We start from the raw sequence: 22,382 nt of genomic DNA, 5'->3' as shown, positions 1-22,382 counted from the left end.
GTGTTTCACTTAAGGAAAGCTAAATTATGAAATAGGAACACTTTCAAATCAAACATCAGCTATATGTCCTGACATTTAGTCACAATTAGTAAACAGAACACCCTGATGAAGCTTAAATTAGTTAATCCTCAGACTTTCCAGATATCTGGAAGAAAGTATAGGGAAACAGCACACTTCCACAGCAGATGTTCCATTAAAGGAAATCCAGGCCATCAGAAAACTGCATTTCCAAATCCTTGAAAGAAATACTGAAAAGGCCGTATATATTTTTAGTGATTTGCTATGTGCCATAGATTGGTTTTGAAATGCTAACTGTCTGAAGTAAAATTATGTACCTCTTGGAAACTACTTTTTTCTTCTAGGCTTCTAATTCATATGCCCCATCCTTCAACATAAGACAGTTTTAAAATCATGAGTGTATTGAATAAGACAGTGTTAGCAGGAAGCAAGATTAGATATCAGGGAATATGTACGTGCATGCTAAGTCGCTTCAGTCATGTTCGACTCTTTGCAATACTATGAACTGTAGCCCACCAGGCTCCTCTGTCCATGGGATCCTCCAGGCAAGAATACTGGAGTGGGTTGCCTTGCTCTCCTCCAGGGGATCTTCCCAACCCAGGGATCAAACATGCATCTCTTATGTCAGCTATATGTATACACATATTTCCTCCTCTTCCGCCTCCCTCCTATCACCCCATCCCACCCCTCTAGGTCGTTACAGAGCACCAAGCTGAGCTCCCTGTGCTATAGAGCAGCTTCCGCTAGCTATCTCTTTTACACATGGTCATGTATAAATGTCAGTGCTACTCTCCCAGTTCGTTCCACCCTCACCTTCAGCCCCTGTGTCCACATGTCCATCCTCTAGGTCAGTCTCTATTCCTGCCCTGCCAATAGCTTCATCAGTACCATTTTTCTAGATTTCATATATATGCATTAATATACACTATTTGTCTTTCAGAGATCTTAGTTAGTTTCATGTGTAATGGGAGCAGAGGAGTATACATATAGTATCAGATACAATATGGATTAGAATGGAGAGCGATGGATAGCAGAAGTCCTAATTAGGAGACCACTTCACAACTCCAAATGTGTGTGGACAGCACAGCCTCAGGAGATGGCAGTAAATATGGACCACTTTTTTGAAGATGCAGGGACTGTCTGGAGAGTGTCTGAATGAGAAGCAAGACTGTATTACAATGGCTTATTGTTAACACTTATGGAACCAGAAGTCATTAGGATCCTTAATCGCTGTTTGCTAGCTTGATTAAACGCTTTCTTTTTCTTCCAGGAGTAAATAAGAGTAGCTTCTTTTTGTTCTAAGTGAGTAGGCCTTTTCACAGAAAGGACAGAATGTACAAAATCACAAGATTTGGGTAAAATACCAGCAGCAATATTGATAATGCTTCCTGTCCATTTGAAACCCAGAAAAGGGAGTATCCTTAGAGGAAAAATGTTCAGTTATCTCTCCAGGTTAATAATATTGGCTCTGGGGCTGGGTTGTTGCAGCCACGGTTGCCCGACCAGGAACCCGAGCCGAAGAGTCATCGTCAGAATGTCGGGCAAAGACCGAATTGAAATCTTTCCCTCGCGAATGGCACAGACCATCATGAAGGCTCGGTTAAAAGGAGCACAGACAGGTCGAAACCTCCTGAAGAAAAAATCTGATGCCTTAACTCTTCGATTTCGACAGATCCTTAAGAAGATAATAGAGACTAAAATGTTGATGGGTGAAGTGATGAGAGAAGCTGCCTTTTCACTTGCCGAGGCCAAGTTCACAGCCGGGGACTTCAGCACCACAGTTATCCAAAATATAAATAAGGCCCAAGTGAAGATTAGAGCAAAGAAAGATAATGTAGCAGGTGTTACATTGCCAGTATTTGAACATTATCATGAAGGAACTGACAGTTATGAACTGACTGGTTTAGCCAGAGGTGGGGAACAGTTGGCTAAACTGAAGAGGAATTATGCCAAAGCAGTGGAATTACTGGTGGAACTGGCTTCACTGCAGACTTCCTTTGTTACTTTGGATGAAGCTATTAAGATAACCAACAGGCGTGTAAATGCTATTGAACATGTCATCATTCCCCGGATTGAACGTACCCTTGCTTATATCATCACAGAGCTGGATGAGAGAGAGCGAGAGGAGTTCTACAGGTTAAAGAAAATACAGGAGAAGAAAAAGGTTCTCAAGGAAAAGTCTGAACAGGACTTGGAGCAACGGAGGGCAGCCGGAGAGGTGATGGAGCCTGCTAATCTCCTGGCTGAAGAGAAGGATGAAGATCTTCTGTTTGAATAAGCTTTCCTGCTCTGGTTCTTTCAGAAGGCCTAACATGTCACCATTTTAATTCATGGTGTGTAGGTTTGTTATGTGTGGCTATTTATTTTTTGGCTTAAGAATTTCACCAGTGGTAAAATTTCCCTGGATGTCTGTTTATGGGATCTACCTTTGCAGAATCATAATTAAGCAACAATTAATCACCAATGAAATTTGTAGAACCTGTCCCGAAACCTATAGAATTTATGCTGCAGAAGTGTCACCCTACTTTAATTATACATCTGTTACAATTCATCTGCTTACCAAACATAAGAAAATCCCTTTAGGAAGCAGCAGTGCTCTCAGGCCAACACACATTCGTAGGCCAGCTACTCTGGAGCACCCTTTGTTCCTACCTCCTCACACACCTTGGCATCATTGTCTGAGATTGCTACAGCCATTCTTGTGTTAGTTACTATGGGACATCTCTCCTTAAGCTTTAGGAAAACCTTCACTTATTTTTCCTTGAATAACAGGTCTCTGGTCTGTCATGGGAACAGTTCTGCCAATTCAAATGTGACTATGGTATAAACAGTAAAATGATTTAAAAATGAAAAAAAAAAAATAATAATATTGGCTCTGTATCTGTAAGTGCCTACTGTATAGGGCCTCCACCAGGGTCTTAGTAGACATTATCTCACTTAATTCTCCCCAAAATCCAGTGAGATAGGTTTAAATCACCATTTTACAACTGATAAAATAATGACCAAACGAAGATAAAATCACATCTCTAACTAGGACCAAGCCAGGACTTTCACAGACTAAATCTGATGCTCCTTCTATTAAATGGCATGTGTGCAACAGAACAGAATCTCAAGGAAGGGTAAAACACTTTTTAAATTTAGAAAATAGGAAAATTTAATTTCTTTTCAAAAGGCATCTGAACATTTTAATAGGCTTTTCTCCCCCTTCTGATTGCTGCTACATCTTTAAAAAGACAAAAGAATAAGAAGGAACAGGAATTAAAGCTGGAAAATAAAGCTAGTGACTTGACTCCAGTCTTATTTTCCTCTGTTTGTCTCACCTCTCGCCCTACATGAAGAGGTCAGAGAGAGTTCTGGACATAGACCGGAGTCCTCAGGTCTTGATAGAGTGAGTGACCCCACCACAGAGCAGTTGCGTGCATCCTCAGGCAATAGCCATATGACTCACCTCTCAAGCAGAATTCTTGTATTATGTTCCCTATTGACCATTGTCAGTTCTGGGCTTAGAGCTTTTAGAAGCAGCAGCTTGCTCTGGAGGAAGAGCTAGGAGACCTCCTTGAAATGCCATTTGCATACCAAAGGCACTATGTGTACTTAGATGGTTTGTCTGTGGCTGAGAGCAGGCGGCTCAAGTCCTACTCTGAGCCACATTCACCCTGCAATAGACTTTGGCAAACAATCTAAGGAATTGTCAGGCTTGCACAGAGTCCTGAGGAATCTGGGCCTCCCTAGCCCTGACACTGTTCCTCCAGGTTAGCCAATGGGGTATTTGAGCAACTCTGCTTAAGCTGGGACTCAGCCATCCATGATAAGCCAGAGAGTAGGAGAGAGTAAGCCCACCAGCCTCAAAGTCATTTAGAAAATTGCTTTTAAGAAAATGTCCATAGTGTACTTAAGAATACAGACCTTTCCATAAAGCTCCTTCTCTGGATCTCATAGATTATCTGCCTCAATGTGTCACTGCTAAAGTTCTCCAGTACATTTGTAAAGACTCCTTAGCCCAGAAACATAAATACAGTATGTAGTTTATGTTTTGGTATATACACATATACCTGAGAGTGGTCAATAAGAACTATTAGATGGAGATATTTAACCAACTTTATATCTTGGTTAATCAAACTGCTTGATCAAGTCCGTGAAAATCCTGCTAATGGAAACAGTAGGAGAGTGTAACGTTTGATTCTCAGGTTTCCCTCATGGCTCAGTGGTAAAGAGTCTGCCTTCATTGCAGGAGATGCAGGAGACCCAGGTTTAATCCCTGGATCAGGAAGATCCCCTTGAAGAGGGCATGGAAACCCACTCCAGTATTCTTGCCTAGAGAATACATGGATGGAGAAGCCTGGTGGGCTAGAGTCCATAGGATCACAAAGGTTGGACATGACTGAAGTAACATAGCATGCATGCAAGTTTGAGTCTTACCTTGAGTGAGAGTCTTTTGAGTTCTTCATTCAGGCGATTCAAGTTAGATTTTATAAACCTTTGATGAAACAAAAACCATCATTTTAGATGGCCCAAGTTGAGGACACACTGCTAGTTTCAGTAATGGCTGAAAAAAGTGTGCACAGACGTGGCACAGTATGATAGACTAACTGGGCATGCTATCTAAATTCCCCCAAAACTGTTATCTAACTTCTGAGCGGGGAGGGAGTCTGCCCCATGTAGCATGCAGAACTTCCCCAACCAGGGATCAAACCCATGTCCCCTGCAGTTGAAGCATAGAGTCTTAACCATTAGACCACTGGGGAAGTCTTAATGTACCCTAATTTTTGTGTTGTATTATAGTGAGCAGTGTTAGAGTTAGATTCAGGTCTCAAATGTGCCACACACCAATTGAGTGACCAGGCAAAAGTCATTTTACCTCTGAATCTTTATTTCCTCAACTGTAAAACAGGATTAATTATGCATACCTACCAGGGTTGTTGCCAGAAGAAAATGAGGCAACTTGTGAAAGCATCTAGCATGTAGGAGAAATTCTGATGAATAAAAGAAATTCTGATGAATCATTAGCTTCATCAAGACAAAAAGATGGCTACCTACCTCTGCGTCTCTAGCAAGGAATTTTTTTAAAAATTCATTGTTTCCATTCTGAATTTACTGGTTGATTGCTGACCCTTGGCTTCATTTTATATGGATATTTTTGTGTATTTTTAAAATCCATGGATGTCCACGTCAGATCACTAACTCAAAAGAGGAAAGTGTAAGTAATTATACAACACGTGTATATAAAGTGAGTCAGACATAAATCACAGCAAGATCCTCTATGACCCACCTCCCAGAATATTGGAAATAAAAGCAAAACTAAACAAATGGGATCTAATGAAACTTAAAAGCTTTTGCACTACAAAAGAAACTATAAGTAAGGTGAAAAGACAGCCGTCAGATTGGGAGAAAATAATAGCAAATGAAGAAACAGACAAAGGATTAATCTCAAAAATATACAAGCAACTCCTGCAGCTCAATTCCAGAAAAATAAATGACCCAATCAAAAAGTGGGCCAAAGAACTAAACAGACATTTCTCCAAAGAAGACATACAGATGGCTAACAAACACATGAAAAGGTGCTCAACATCACTCATTATTAGAGAAATGCAAATCAAAACCACAATGAGGTACCATTACACACCAGTCAGGATGGCTGCTATCCAAAAGTCTACAAGCAATAAATGCTGGAGAGGCTGTGGAGAAAAGGGAACCCTCTTGCACTGTTGGTGGGAATGCAAACTAGTACAGCCACTATGGAAAACAGTGTGGAGATTCCTTAAAAAACTGGAAATAGAACTGCCATATGACCCAGCAATACCACTTCTGGGCATACACACTGAGGAAACCAGATCTGAAAGAGACACATGCACCCCAATGTTCATCGCAGCACTGTTTATAATAGCCAGGACATGGAAGCAACCTAGATGCCCATCAGCAGATGAATGGATAAGGAAGCTGTGGTACATATACACCATGGAATTTTACTCAGCCGTCAAAAAGAATTCATTTGAACCAGTCCTAATGAGATGGATGAAACTGGAGCCCCTTATACAGAGTGAAGTAAGCCAGAAAGATAAAGAACATTACAGCATACTAACACATATATATGGAATTTAGAAAGATGGTAACGATAACCCTATATGCAAAACGGAAAAAGAGACACAGAAATACAGAACAGACTTTTGAACTCTGTGGGAGAAGGTGAGGGTGGGATGTTTCAAAAGAACAGCATGTATACTATCTATGGTGAAACAGATCACCAGCCCAGGTGGGATGCATGAGACAAGTGCTCGGGCCTGGTGCACTGGGAAGACCCAGAGGAATCGGGTGGAGAGGGAGATGGGAGGGGGGATCGGGATGGGGAATAAGTGTAAATCTATGGCTGATTCATATAATGTATGACAAAACCCACTGAAATGTTGTGAAGTAATTAGCCTCCAACTAATAAAAAAATTAAAAAAAAAATAAAATAAAATAAAGTGAGTCAGAGATGTCAATACTGTCACATAAAACTGTATTCATTATCTTCATCTTAAAAAGAATTCATTTACAATACATAAAATTATGTGGGTAATAGAACAAAATCAGAGAGATTCCAGAGAAAATAACCAACTGAGGTCCTAATCTTGAAATTTCATGAAGTAGAAATGAAGAACATTTCTAATACACTTTCTTTTTTCCTGTTCTCCAGGATAGATGTTGAAGTTATGACTGAAGTCCTCAGCATTGTCATAATAATGTAGACATTTAAAGGACTACAACTCATATTTTAGGAGCTGCCCTTTAAGTCACCTCAAGAAACAAGAGAATCATTTTATTCAGTACTGTTGGCACTTTGACCTTTTGGGGAAACATGCTGTATTATGTTTCACGCTGTTACACTATTTGTTAATTTGCCTGTCATATTAACATAATAGACTATTTACAGCTGTTCTAATGTAAAGTTTTACTAATAATAATTCACCATAAATGTGGACTCTAGTCATTTCAAAAAGAACTACCTCATTAATCAAAGGCTTTTAAATCTAAATTCCAACTTAAATATAGTATTTTATTCCAAGATTTTCTGCTTATAGAAACCATAGAAGAAGAAACACTTATTTAAATGGTTTGGGAAATATCTTCTCAAATCACATGTTCAAATCCAAGTTTTAGACTATTAAACATTACTGCATTCTTTGGACCCTGGTGTTTTAAAGTCTTTGGAAATTTTAAAACACATACAATCTTGATTCAAAAAGTCCAACTTCCCCCAGAAGAATTCAGCGGAAAATAAAAATAACCTAGCTGAGCTCCTACTCCCCTCTCTAAACATATCATAAAGCCTAGGAAGGCCAGATTCTCATCCTATATAATTCTGTGAGAATTCCCACAGGGAAATCTGTGAAAGAATTCAGAAACCTCCCTTGCGGAAATTCTCATAGAGCTATATAGGGTGAGAATATGGTTTATAAACAATAAACATAAAATTCTTTAAGTTGTGATCTTTGCCCTCAATTAAGCCCCAGATGTTAACTGGGATAAAATAATCTTGGGGCTTCAATACACTGTTTCCTGGGTTCCTAAGTATTCAGTTGGTCATTCAGCAACTATATTGCCAAATGGAGACATAAGGATATTTGTAAAATGAGCTCATTGTTTTTTTAATCCAGTTTTCAATAAGGTGGAAGCTAGGACACATAGGACAAATCACAATTTAGGCAGAAGAGGAATATTATTATATTTCGCATATGTAGGTTTCTTTACATTATAAAAATGGTGTAGACTTGTTAAACATTTGAAACATACAGGTAGGTATAAAGTTAAAAAATAAAGTTCTCAAAAAATTTTAATAGACCTTGCCAATTTAACATAATTTTCATGTTTCTCTTCTAAGAGCAAAGAGAAAAAATGAGGTCAGGTTATCAGGTGGTGACTGAATAATTTTGAAACCTTCACCTACTTAGAATTCATGTTTTCTCTAAGAGAAAGAGAGTGGGAGTTTTTAATGTGCCTCAGTTCATAAGATAGAGCTGTTGTGATGCAAATACAGAAACAAGATGCAAGATCAGGGTTATGGATGGTCAGAAATAAGCTTTGCCATGCTAACCGTGGTCAGAACACTGAAGGTCTAAGGAGAGGAGGCAGGAGGAGTCCCACTAGTTAGGTTTACAGAAGAATACAGAAGTCAGGTCAGAGAGAGGAGGGGAAAACTTGGAGGGCCAGAACTGCTGCCGTTGAAACCTTATTAATATATCTTCTTCTTCCACCTCTTCTTGACATTTAGACTAACCAATTCATGTGCATTCTTGTCTGGGAGCAAGGACAGATGACCTTTATGGAGAACACTGGGCTAACACGAATTGAGTTCTTACTCTGTGCCAGATTCTCTTCTAAGGTTTTGTATGAGTACATCTCATTTAACCCTAATGAAATTACAGCAACTCAATGAGACAAAGACTACCATTATCCCCATTTTACAGATAGTTAAACTGAGGCTTAGAAAGATCAAGTAACTAGTCAATCATATAACTAATAAATGTGTATGAAGTCAACTTTTATTCTTTTAGTATGTCTATAGGCACAGAAACCAGTATCATTGAATTCACCTTACTGATAGAGGTGGGGAAGGACCATTCAGAAAAGTACAGATCAATTCAGTCTAATAAGTGGCATGGTGGGTGTTTTGGATATGAAATCATCAGTCCAGCCAGTCCAGCCAAAATCTGTCCTTTGAATGTATATATAACCTATGCTGTCTTGAATTCCAGTGCTTGCAAATGCCATATACCCTTTTTAAGCTTCGTAATGAGCTCTAGTTATTTCCAGCAGGGATGGTTTATTTGGAGAGAGGTAATAACTGATATCATTAACAAGCAAAGAGAAATAAATATTTTACCATCTCATAAAACTATCTCATATGGATTCACTTGCCCATATGCTCTTAAACTTTCACCCTGACCTTCAGTTGCCTTTCCAGCACCATGAAATATTTTTCTTCAAAGTTGGACCTTTTTACCATGTCCAGGGCATAATCTGCCTAATTGCTCACACATACTTCATAGTATGTGTGTGCTTTTTGGATACTTTGGCTAAAGGCAGCATTGAAAATTAGAGATTTTTGGTACCTTTGCAGTCTTCTTTCTGTCCACCTCTCCCAAAGTTCTAGCTACTCACAACTTGATTTTCTGCCTGCCCTTCTCAAAAGCATTCCTCCCTGCTCAAGATCAAACTTCAATTTATTCATTGCAGCAGATCTGAGAGGCACAGAAGCAATCTGGTGAGCTAATTACAATCCATTTAATAGATGAGTTTGGTTAACTAAATGAATCTCTAATGGGCAGGTTGATTGGAGGGGTCATTTCTGAGCAAGCGAGTCTTTTCAATACACAACTTCTAACCCCTACCCTATCTTTCATTAAAATAAGAGTTAACAAGGTCCAAAATGTTGCTAGTGACTGCATTTGACTGTAAACTTCAAGAGAGCCCTTCTGCTTTTTGTGATTTTCCTGTTCATACAGTAAGCAAAATGGACACATATATTTTAGGATTTCACATAAAAAGACATCATAGTCAAAGTTGAAGCTCTAAAATCATCTCAAACAGTAACTTTAATCTTCTCCAAGAATCTGATTAGCCATATGTACACACTCACATACATGGATATAGCATCAAGATCCTATGATGTAAGCAGTTGTAGAGCAAAGAAAATAAGTGGAAACTAAACCCCTGAATTAGCCTTTAAGTAACATCATCATCTTTTCCAGCTTTGGTTTCCTCATCTCTAAAAGTGTGCAGTTGAATTTCCTTATCTCTGATGTCCCTTCAGCTCTGAGAGTTTTTGACCACCGTTTTTACTTATACTCTGGAAACACTTTTTATTACTCTCCTACAGCAGTTATGACACAGTCTCCCAAGACAAACTTAACAGAAGACCCAACTGTAAGCCTTCTGTAAATTTCTCCAAATGGATTCAGAATATTTGCTTCATGCTAAGCAGACATCAAAATATAAACAGAACAAATAGACTCTTTACAATTTCTTTAAAGCGGAAGGCATGAATAATAGAACCAGCCTCAATAACAAAATGACATTATTTGTATTAACTTCTGCAGATAGAAAGTATTTTCTGTATCTTTAATTTTGGTATAGATGTGACTGTGAAGCTTGTTTTCCTTTGGTATGAAATATAAAATGAGAGGATCAAAATAAGGTCAGGATTCTCAGTGGCTTACCTAGTAAACTCAAATTATGAGTAGAAGATACTAACATGGGAAAACCTTATCACTGTCTGCAAAAGGAATAGAAAATACAGTGGGTCAGATCTGCCCAGATAAATTGTCTGAAATATATCAGTACATGAGAATTGGAGACAAAGCAAAAGAGTTGAGTCTGATTTGCCAACCGAAAAAAAAAAAAAAAGCAGAAAACCACTGAAGCACCAAAAGGAGCTATCTGAAAGAGGAAGGAAGAGGCCCTTAATGTTAAATGGAAAATATGGTCCCCATGGTTTCACCTCAGTGAGGCTTAGGAGTTTGGACCATGCTACAAATAGAGCAGTGAACATTTGGTCAGCTGCTTGGAAGAAGACCATAAATACAAAGCAGAGATGGTGTAAGATCAAGTCGATGTAAAATCAAGTCAGTGTAACACCAAGCAAGTGGAAATCTTTCAAAGTGAGCTCACTTTAAAGCAAGGAAGGGAACACACTGCCATTCACTGCTGTTTTCACAGTGCCAAAACTTTGTGTCGGTGCACAGATGCTTAATATTTGTAGAATTAGTGAAATACTATCAGGCAGTTTTGGAAATAGAGACCTAGTTTATATGTGAGAAAAACAGAAGAAAATACAGGTCAGCAAGAACTATTACCAGAACTGTAACATAAGATCTAGATTAATAAAGGGGAGTGGAAGCAGAAGAAAATCAAGGAAAGAAAAAGACTTTAACTGCCAGAGCAGAAGGATTTGGGGGCACAGTGTGTGGAAGCATGTCAGTGGGAACCACAGGCGATCTTGTCTTCAACCTTCACCATGGTACATTATGTGACCTCAGGCAGAGGATCCGGCTTTATACTTTCTTCTTATTAACTGGAGTTGACATTTTCTCCCTCCTTGAAAGGGACCAAAAGATTCCTCAAACACCATAGAGAATGACTACTTCTCCTTTGGGACTGGACATTATCAACAGATCTGTGTCCAAAACATAGATGTTAAGTATTTCTGGTTTTTCTTGAGAATCAGTGCTAACGAAGAAAGTTTATTCAGTCGACAAATTTATAGAGCACCCACTGTTTAGCAGATACCACTCTAAGCATGAGTAAAGATATTTTTATGTCAGGTAGTTCAGTTGTTTGAGGAATAATCCACAGAGAGCAGTGGGAAAGCCACAGAATATTTAAAATTATTTTAATTAGTGAGAAATGTCTTGAGAGGGTTGTTCCCATACCACTTACCCCTCATTCATCTCTCTTCCCTGAACCACCTGATCTCAGGCCTCCTTGCCCCAAGGAAACTACCCTCCTCTAAGGTCATCCATGACTGTCCAATCCTTTCAATGTAGTTTGGGTCTTTCATCTTTTAATTTCTGTTGAGGCATTTGAGATTGTTGATCATTCTTCTTGATAAAACTCCCACCTTCCCTGGTCTTCTTATCAATGATGAATATGTCCTAAAAATTTACAAAGTAAGCTTGGAGTCACAGAGATATGAGTGCAGATCTCATCTTTGTCATCTTGCAAACCTGAGCAAATTATTTAACCCAAATTAGTTTCTTCATGTGTAAAATGAGGTGCTTGCAGTTTCATTCAACCCTCTCCTTATGTTACTGTTGTAAGGATTTTGTCAAGGTAAAGCATCACACCAGGTAAATACTAGAATGCTCAGATCAACAGGAGAGTTCTATTTAGGTTTCCCTGCCTCCACCTGCACTGTGTATCAGTCACTCAGTCATGTCAGACTCCTTGCAGCCCTATGGACTGTAGCCCACAAGGCTTCTCTACCCATGAAATTCTCCAGGCAGAACTACTAGAGTGGGTAGCCATTCCCCTCTCCGGGGGAGTCTTCCCAACCCAGGGATTGAACCCAGGTCTCCTGCATTGTAGGCAGATTCTTTACCCTCTGAGCCACCAGGAAAGCCTTAATAAATACTATTACTATCTTACTTCAGAGCCTCCTTATCTCTTCCCTAAATTATTTCAAAGGCCTTCTCACCAGACCTGCATCTTACACCTTTTGTTGACTCCATTATATTTCTCACTTGCAGACTTTGAAGTGTAAATCTGATCATACCACATTCCTTCTTCAAATTCGTCAGTGGAACCAAGTTCAAACTCAGCGTGATGTAACCGAGCTCATCTCTCCAGCATCATTAACCATAACAGGCTTCACTTGCACTGCCTACAGTTCCCAGAGCACTCGTGGGCTCACACACCTCTAGACCTTTGCACGTGACTTTTGCTCTACTTGGAAAGACTTTTCCCTCCTTTTCTTCCTGGATAACTTTTGTGTATTCTTCAAATTCAGCTCATCATTACATCTTTTAAAAAATTTCCTAAGGCAGACAGATCTCCCTCAGACATGCTTCAATACTATTTAATGCATGCATTGTGTTTACCTATTAATTTTGTTTATTTGTTTTCCTAACTGGGTATATACTCCATGGGGCTTCCCCAATGGCTCAGCATGTAAAGAATCTGTAATGCCTGTAATGCAAGAGACACGGGAGACTCCGGTTCAGTCTCCTGGGTTGGGAAGATACCCTGGAGGACAGTGTGTTTACCCAATTCCAATATTCTTGCCTGGAGAATCCCATGGGGAAAGGAGCCTGACAGGCTATAGTCTAAAGGGTTGCAAAGAGTCGGTCATGACTGCATGCCTGAGCGACTAAGCACAGCACAGCACATGCACTCCATGAGGTGCTGTATCTGAGTCCCATTCTTTTCATAAGGCCTGGTACCTAATATAATCAATTTGTGTTTATTGACCTAATTATATAAACACTGACTTTTAGTGTTTTGGCAGGGACAGAAGTGGTTAAAAAAAAAAAAAAAAAAGGAAAGAAAGAAAGAAAACAGAACATGGACTTTGAGCCAGTATGGAGTATATATGTAAATATGAATCAAGCAGGAATAAGTGGGCAGATTTGCAAAATCAGTGATGAAGGTGGTGTGAAACAAAATTAGAGTCCATCTAACAACAAACATGTATACAACGTGCATTTCCCCCATGGTCCAGTGAAGAAACAAATTCCACTTTTTCAAAAGCAAAGGAATGTATAGCAGTATGTGTAAGTTCTAGAACATGGAGCAATGATTAAATGTTCATTTGTAAAATCTAAAAAAAAACTGAACTCATAGATACAGAGAACAGATTGGTGGTTGCCAGGGTGGGAAGTGGGTGCTGGGAAGTGGGTAAAGGTGATCAAAAGGTACAGATTTCTAGTTATAAATAAGTCCTGGGGATAGAATGTACAGCATGGCGACTGTAGTTAACAACACTGAATTATATATTTGAAAGAAGCTAAAAGAGTAGATTTTAGAAGTTCTCATCATAAGAAAAAATTTGTAACTATGTGAGGTAATCAATGTTAACTAAATTTATTGTGGTTATCATCTCATAATTTTCACAGATACCAAATCATGATATCATACACCTAAAACTAATACAATGTTTTATACCAATTGTATCTCAATAAAACTGGGAAAATAAATTTTAAAAGAAAAAGGTCTTTGAATTTTTACTCCTATGCCCTTAAATTTGGCATAGAACCTTTCCTGTATCCACTGTTTTATGAATATAGCCATTTTATAGACCAAAAGTTGGCAAACTACAACCCACGGGCCACATCCAGGCTGACTCTTCTTTTATAAATAAAGTCATATTGGAACACTGACACACTCATTCATTTATGTAATGTCAGCAACTGCCTTTCTGGTATAATGACAAAGTTGAGTCCTTGCAACAGAGTTTGTATGGCACACGAGGCCTAAAATATTTACTATCTGTCCCTTTACAGAAAAAGCTTGCAGATCTTTGATATGGCAGTAGATATTAAGACAAATAAGTGAAGTCTGCTCTTTAGAGTGTAGAACCCAGAGCTGCTGAGCTGACAAACTTAAGGGTAATTTCTCTTAAAAAAAAATGAAATATAGAAAATTTTTTAAAACAAAAAGCCGTCCGTTATCTAAAATGAATTTCAGCTCCACTGGTGATTTTTCAAACAACTGAGTTCCATCAGTTTGGAAGCTTAATGTGAAAGGGCATTTCATATGCAAGCATGCTAAGTTGCTTCAGTCATCTCTGACTCTTTAAGACCCTATGGACTGCAGCCTGTCAGATTCCTCTGTCTGTGGGATTCTCCAGGCAAGAATACTGGAGTGGATTGCCATTTTCTTCTCCAGGGGATCTTCCCAACCCAGAGGTCAAACCTGGGTCTCTTCTGTCTACCTGCATTGGCAGGTGGGTTCTTTACTAGTAGCGCCACTTGGGAAGCCTTTATTTTATATGCATAGTCAGTGCTTTATTTATCTCTGTTGATTTAACTAGTCCTTTGAATATCATAAGTGACATTCATGTTCAGGTGTAGGGGAGATGGCCTGCAATCTAGATCTGATTTCCTATAAGAAAGTGGAGAATGAGATACAAAATCACTAAGTCAGAGACCCTAATGACTCATAGAATCTTTCTGGGCTCTATTTAAATCATTTGAAACTGAAATCAATGATTCATATATGTGATGGGGCTTACAGAAGTTAAGAACAGAATTGTGATTCATCTAATACTAGTACATGAATTTTGTTCCTGTGGCACAGGGTGGAAAATGCATCTCTAATGCTTTGAGATGTGTATTCGAGCATGTTCTTTTTCATGATTTTGGCTCCCAAATGGAAAATAAGGCTAATTAAATTACTTCCTTAATCGCATTACTTTGAAAATTTTCACAAACAACACCTGAAACTGGGAAGTCATCCCTGATCCCACTGATTGGAAAGGGTGACCTCAGTGTACATTCAAAAAATAACTGAATGACATTGTGTATAGACTCTTGTTTGTTCTCATCCATATCATATGTGTAAAAATTTTACTTGTAGGCAGTTTCTTGAACAGTTGAACAATTTAGTATAAAGTAACATTTTTGTAAATTGAATTGTATTTTACTTATTTAAATTGTATATTCAGAATGGGTCTCCACTAAGGTTTTTTCTCCTCAACACATTATTAAAACACACATATATACCTGTGCACACATACACACACACACACACACACAATTAAAACAAATCTCACCTCTCATAAAGAAATATAACTGACTAATGAGCCAACTCATATCTTTTTTGGAACAAAAAAAGTTATAAAAACAATTATTGAACAATAAACTAAAAATAATTTTCTAAATAAGAAATTTACATTATTTAAAACACCAGATTGAAAATTCAATATTATTAAAGGGAGAAGTTTCATCTCACTGCATAGTGCTTACAGATTAAAGAGAAAGAAATGGAAAAGAAAAACTTTCACATCTAATTGAACAATTCTTTTCCCCATGGAGTCACCACGATTACCTTTTTAAGATGTATTTTGGCCACTTTCCAGACATCCTTAAATGAAGTGTTGAAGGTATAGTTTAAACACATTTAACAATTGCATTTATGTGATACGTGTACTATCTCTCCAACAGCTTGCTTTTTCTTTCATCTTATATCAGTACATTGCTAGCACTGGAAGTGGGGGGTGGAGGTAAAGGCAAGTACATAAAAAATTCAGCATAACAGTAGAGAGAACAGAAGGGTCAAAGTTCATACTAATAGTGATTTCCTTAGATGGAAGCATTTCATGCTGTGTGTCAACCAAGTCTGCAAGTCAGGTCACCAATGTCATTTATGTTTTGCCCACAAAAAAACAGATTTCCCTGTATTACAGAGTCAGTACTAAAACCGAAATCAGAGTGCTCTAATAATGACTTTCAAAGAAGGGACATGGCTGTATTTTTTTTTCCTGTATTTTATTTTTAATTTGAGTATAATTGCTTTACAATATTGTATTAGTTTCTGCTGTACAATAGCATAAATCAGCTATATGTATACATAGGTATGGCTGTCCTCTTTATTTTTATTTATTTATTTATTTTTGGCTGTCCTCTTTAACCCCAATAATTTTGATACCCTTGTTTAGGCCTGTAGCCATAGCAGAGCGGTGGTACGCACCATGAAGACAAAAACTGTGTATTTGCATTTTGCTCTTAGTACTTAATAAATATTTGCTGACCTACTAGAGAAGTTAAAAGTTGGCTTTTTTCATTTGTTTACACTAACTCCTGCTATTTTCCTTCCATTTTCCTCTTATGATGATGTCACCTATTACCTTAATTCTCATGCCCCTGTCCTCCTCTGTTCTAGCAGCATTAATTCTCTGCTAACACATCGGTCATAATGTAGCACAATCATCTCTCTCTTTTTTAACCCTCTCAGCCATTAAGGAACTTAAGAGGATTCCTATAGAAAAGGAATCACAAACCAAACTAAACCAGCAATGAAAACTGTAAGCCAGCCTTTCCTTGTTGCACTTTTATCACAATACTTTTCTTCCCCCACAGGTACAACATAATGATTCGACCTTTTCATGTATTATACACCATACAAAGTTGTTATAATATTAGTGTCTATGTGCCCTGTGCTGTAAGTTACATCCCTGTGACTCTGTTGCATTTTTTCTTGGGGGGAAGGGACTAGACACTCAAGAGGATGGAGATTATGTTCTTTTATTGGCAGTAAGCTGGTATATTCCACCTGTACCTAGAGCTTAATAAGAACTTTTTGATGTTGATGATTATGATAGTTCAAGGGAGCAGGAAATTGAAAGAATCAGAGAAGGAAATGAGGCCTGATCTGTGTCTGCCAGATTTGTATCTGCAGTCCACACCAAAGCAATTATTTTCACCCACATCTATAAGATTTGGACATAAATCACCAGATACGCATCATTTAGTCATCCTCACAACTGCAAGAAGGCTACACTAAAATCATCTCAAGGTAGATGTCTTTCCTTTGCTTAAAGATCTCCAGAGAAGAAGCATTTCCAATTTCCCAGGTGCCAGGAAGTTTTTCCTAAGCCTAACTATGATTCTTTCTTCTGTAATATAAGCTCCGACTCTACCCAACTGACTAAAACAGCTCCTTATCTTCCTCTGGGTAGTATTTCTTTGCCTATTTGAAGGTTGTTATTACAGCTTCCCTTGGTCCAGAATTCTTTTCTCTGGGCCAGCTGGTCCTAGTTCCCTCAGCTTTGCCTGTTTTGTAACCCTTTCAACACTTATATGTTTACCATTTGGATATTCCCAAGTATACTGGATTTTACTAAAATTACCAAGAATAAACTAAATGGAATTTGGGCAATGCCAAATTAAATACCCAGGTTACCTCATGGTTTCTCTTTGCTAAAGTTACTACACAAATTGTGTTATCAAGCTTGAGTTTTCCATTTTAGCACCATTTTGCTTCATCCTGATAAAATCGTCAGATATTTCTCTTTAAACTTGAGTTGTATTTTCCCCTTTCTCTAATACAAAATTAAGGTCCTTTCTCTGGGTAAATTGCTTTTCTATTTTGAATATTATTTGGCCCATGACTTAAGGGTTTAGAAAATAGTTTTAAGCTCCTTCCTGTCTGTTTTTAGGAAAATCCTCTTCTACTTTTCAGAATAAAATGTCCAAAAAAAAAAAAAAATGGTAGAGGTCTGAATTGTAGAAAAGATTAATTGTAACTCCTTCATTATACAAATGATGAAACTTAGACACAGAATGATTAAACAATTTGTCCCAGGTCACAGAGATTCCCAAGAGCAAAGGCAGGATAGAAACCAAGGTCACATGGTTCTCAGTTGCATGCCCTTTCTACAGCTCATTGAAGCCTGTAAATCATGCCTTATGTTACAGTAACAAAGTTGCCAAGTAAGATTGCTAAATGAGAAAGGTATGGAAATTGTAAATTTGAAGGAATTTAACAGAAAATTGCTTTTATTGTTAATTACACGATGATAGCAATGAATAATATAGGCAATATAAACTAGATTTCCATCCTATTTTATACTGGAAGACTTGATGTGTTTCAGTTAACCATAAAACAAACCAAAAAAATCTATAAGCACTCTTCAATTAATCAAAATGTGTTCTCCCCACTGAACTTTTATTTTTAAATTTTTATGATATAAATCTGCAAATGTATATAAATGTAGAAAGCATAGAATAGTGAATCCAGATTCAGCAATTATCATTCCATGGCCAAACTTGTTTCATCTAAGTCCCCATGTTCCCCACAATTATTTTATGGAAATCTCAGGCATCTTGTTTAATCCATATTTCAGTGTGAATTTCCTTAAAATTGTAAACACATTTGTCTGAGGCTGTGAGGCTGTGAATACTAAGGGTATTTGAATCCTGTCCAACTATTCCAATATTTTATGGACCAAATTTCAAATATATGATTATAAAACCTGTCTCAATATTTATTATGGTTAATTTACTGATAATGTATACATTATTTGGTATTACTATATTTAGGAGGAATTTATATCCTTCTGGTTTATGGAAAGCATGTTGATTTTTATTTATTTTTTTATCACATTGACTTTTCAATTTATTTTCTCAGAATAATCAGAAGTGCACTTCTGCTAATTGATGTCTCTCCTGTAGATAAAATTTACCTTATACATCAGTGATAGTCATTGGGAGATAGGGAAAAGACAAAAAGTTGGAGGAAGTCCTGGAATTTAACATCTAGAATAATCTGAATTCTTGTTTCCTGAAAGAAAATTAAAATGTTTTATTAAAACACAGAACTGAATGTTATTTTAAATATGATAATATTCAAGAAGTAAGATTCAAGAAATTATTAATATGTTAAATAGCACACTGAGAAATTTAAGCTATATGCTCATATTTGTAAAAAAAAAAAAAAAAAAACAAATTAAGATGCCCTTCCAAACAAATCTAGATCACATAGAACTATTGGGAGAACTCTCAAAAACTCAAAGAGCAGGATCTTTCCACAAGCAGCATAAGTCCTGAATGAGTAAAATTTAATTCAAGCCTGCTCTTAATGAGCAGTGATTGCTTGGGTACTTACAGTGATCACTGATAATCAACTGTTAATTTGTTCACTCAAAATACATGTACTTTTATGCCTTTTATATGTCAATCGTGCTTAACACATATGTAGATTAACATCATATTGTCCCTACTTTACGAAATATGGTTTAGTAGGATAAACAGATGTGTAAACAAATTAATAAAATACCAAGTGCAAATTAAAAGATGCTTGCTCCTTGGAAGAAAAGCTATGACCAACCTAGACAGCGTATTAAAAAGCAGAGACATCACTTTACCAACAAAGGTCGGTATAGTCAAAGCTATGGTTTTTCCAGTAGTCATGAGTAGATGTCAGAGTTGGATTATAAAAAAGCTCAGAGCTGAATAATTTATGCTTTTGAACTGTGGTGTTGGAGAAGACTCTTAAGAGTCCCTTGGACTGCAAGGAGATCAAACCAGTCCATCCAAAAGGAAATCAGTCTTGAATATTCATTGGAAGGACTGATGCTGAAGCTGAAGCTCCAGTACTTTGTCCACCTGATGCAAAGAACTGACTCATTGGAAAAGACCCTGATGCTGGGAAAGATTGAAGGCAGGAGGAGAGGGGGATGACAAAGGATGAGATTGTTGGATGGCATCACCAACTCAATGGACATGAGTTTGGTGATGGAGAGGGAAGCCTGGTGTGCTGCAGTCTATGGGGTCAGACATGACTGAGCAACTGAACTGCTGTGTCAAAACGGTGTGGCAGTAAAGAGACTAGAGATGTCACCTTTTCTTAGAGAAACTGTGAAAGGATTCCCAGAGGAATCCTTTCATAAGGACCTGAAAGATTGGATGTGTGACAAAGAGAGGAGAGTATGTGGTGGGGGAGCACAGACGCAGAGCATGGAAGTATGACACGGCATGGCATGAAGCATGGCACAAAGGTGGCTAGGACAGAAAGTCGGAGGAGAAGATGAAGCCGTAAAGGGAAGCTGGAGGAAAGCTGGGATTCCTGTATATCATACTAAGGAACTCTGATCTTAGAGATTGGTGGTTCCCAATTCAGTCAAGCCCTTTAATATGCTAAATAATGAACACCTACATATCACTATTATTGTTGCTCAGTCGCTCAGTCATATCCAACTCTTTGTGACCCCATGGACTGCAGCACCCCAAGCTTCCCTGTCCTTCACTATCTCCCAGAGCTTGCTGAAAGTCACGTTCATTGAGCCACTGATACCATCCAACCATCTCATCCTCTGTCGTCCCCTTCTCCTCCTGCCTTCAATCTTTCCCAGTGTCAGGGTCTTTTCCAGTGAGTCAGCTCTTCACATCAGGTGGTATTGGAGCTTCAGCTTCAGCATCAGTCCTTCCAATGAATATTCAGGACTGATTTCCTTTTGGGTTGACTGGTTTGATCTCCTTGCAGTCCAAGGGACTCTTAAGAGTCTTCTCCAACACCACAGTTCAAAAGCATCAATTCTTCAGTGCTAAGCTTTCTTTATGGTCCAATTCTCACATCCATACATGGCATACAAAGCAGATTTTTCTTCCCAGCGGCTCAGGCAGTAAAGAATCTGCCTGCAATACAGAAAACCTGGGTTCAATCCCTGGGTCAGGAAGATCCCACGGAGAAGGAATAGAAACCCACCCCAGTATTCTTGCTTGGGAAATCCCATGAACAGAGGTGCCTGGCAGGCTGCCGTCCATGGGGTCACAAAGAGTTAGACACGACTGAGTAACTAACACTTTCATTTTCAGTACCTCCTGGGAAGCCCGGATTATCTGATAGACCCTAAATTAAATCACAAGTGCCTTTGTAAGAGAGTGGCAGCGGGGGAGAGTTGACACAAAACAGAGAAGAAGAGGAGGCACTGTGACCACAGAGACAGAAATTATAGTGATGCAACTGTGAGTCAAGGAACCTTATGTTGGCAGAAGCTGAAAGAGACAGGGAGCAGCTTCTCTTCTGTGCTCTGAAGAGAGCACAGCCTTACCAACAACCTGATTTTGGCCCAGTTAAACTGATTTCAAACTCAGCCTCCAGAACTGTAAGAAAATAAAGCTCTCGTATTTTAAGCCACCAAGCTTGGGGTAATTGGTTATAGCAGCTACAGCAAACTAATACTAATCCATTGTCTTTTTTAAATTGTGATGTAATTCACATATCATAAAACTCACCTTTTAAAGTTTACAATTCAGTGGTTTTAGTATATTTATAAGGTTGTGTTTTGATTTGCAAGCATCATCTCTATCTAATTCTAGAACATTTTTATCACTCTAAATAGAAACTCTATATCCATTAATAGGCACTGGTTGTTCATACCTCTTGTTCAGTCACTCAGTCGTGTCCAACTGTTTGTGACCTCTTGGACTACAGCTCACCAGGCTTCCCTGTCCTTCACCATCTCCCAGAACTTGCTCAAACTCTTGTCCATTGAATCAGTGATGCCATCCAACCACCTCGTCGTCTATTGCTCCCTTCTCCCCCTGCTCTCAATCTTTTCCAGCATCAGGGTCTTTTCCAGTGAGTCAGCTCTTGGCATCAGGTAGGCAAAATATTGGAGCTTCAGCATCAGTCCTTCCAATGAATATTCAGGACTGATTTCCTTTAGGATTGACTGGTTTGATCTCCTTGCTGTCCAAGGGACTCTCAAGAGTCTTCTCCAACACCACAGTTCAAAAGCATCAATTCTTTGGTGTTCAGCCTTCTTTATGGTCCAACTCTCACATCTATACATGACTCCTGGAAAAACCACAACTTTGACTATATGGACCTTTGTCAGTAAAGTGATGTCTCTGGTTTTTAGTACAGTCTAGGTTTGCCATAGCTTTTCTTCCAAGGAGCAAGGGTCTTTTACAGTCACAGATTTATCTCTGAGCATTGCTTATCTAAATCCTATAAATTGGAAAAGTACTTTCTAGCTTCCCTTTCCTCTTTGAGTCTTTGGTTATTCAGGTGTGTGTTGTTTAATTTCCACGTATTTCTGAATGTCTGCCTGTTACTGATTTCTAATTTCACTCTAATGTGATCAGAGAGTATACTCTATGATTTCAGTCCTTTCAAATTTACTGAAATTTGTTTTGTGGTCTAACATAGATCTGTCCTGGAGAATGTCCCATGTGTACTTGGGAAGCATGTGTTATTCTACTTTTGTTAGGTGGAATGTTGTGTATTACTGAGGTGGTAGGAATCCCATCTGCCATTTTGCTACTTGTTTTCTAATTGTCATTTTTGCTTCTCGATTCCTCCATTACTACCTTCTTTTGTATTAAGTAGATAGTTTCTACTGTAGCTTTTTAATTCCCTTATTGTTTCATTTACTATGTTTTCTT

General features: G+C 38.2%; 2 protein-coding genes across 10 annotated transcripts in view; both read left to right on the top strand.

The window, feature by feature from the left end:
* Nucleotides 1–22,382, top strand: part of RNLS (renalase, FAD dependent amine oxidase) — a 309,200-nt gene that overhangs the window by 160,609 nt on the left and 126,209 nt on the right. The gene's annotated exons all lie outside the window — the stretch shown is intronic.
* Nucleotides 1,489–2,879, top strand: LOC122709584 (V-type proton ATPase subunit D-like). Its single transcript, XM_043927090.1, has one exon. The coding sequence runs from the start codon at nt 1,553–1,555 to the stop codon at nt 2,294–2,296; it is 744 nt and encodes a 247-aa protein (XP_043783025.1). The 5' UTR covers nt 1,489–1,552; the 3' UTR covers nt 2,297–2,879.

Source organism: Cervus elaphus, chromosome 15 (assembly GCF_910594005.1).
Source record: "Cervus elaphus chromosome 15, mCerEla1.1, whole genome shotgun sequence".
In the NCBI taxonomy this organism is placed as follows: domain Eukaryota; kingdom Metazoa; phylum Chordata; class Mammalia; order Artiodactyla; family Cervidae; genus Cervus; species Cervus elaphus.
The sequence above is the reverse complement of the archived record's forward strand: the minus strand, read 5'-3'. Positions and strand labels throughout refer to the sequence as shown.

Bases quoted from the DNA above. Each gene is read 5' to 3' on its own strand.
- LOC122709584 (XM_043927090.1), top strand. From the start codon at position 1,553: ATGTCGGGCAAAGACCGAATTGAAATCTTTCCCTCGCGAATGGCACAG.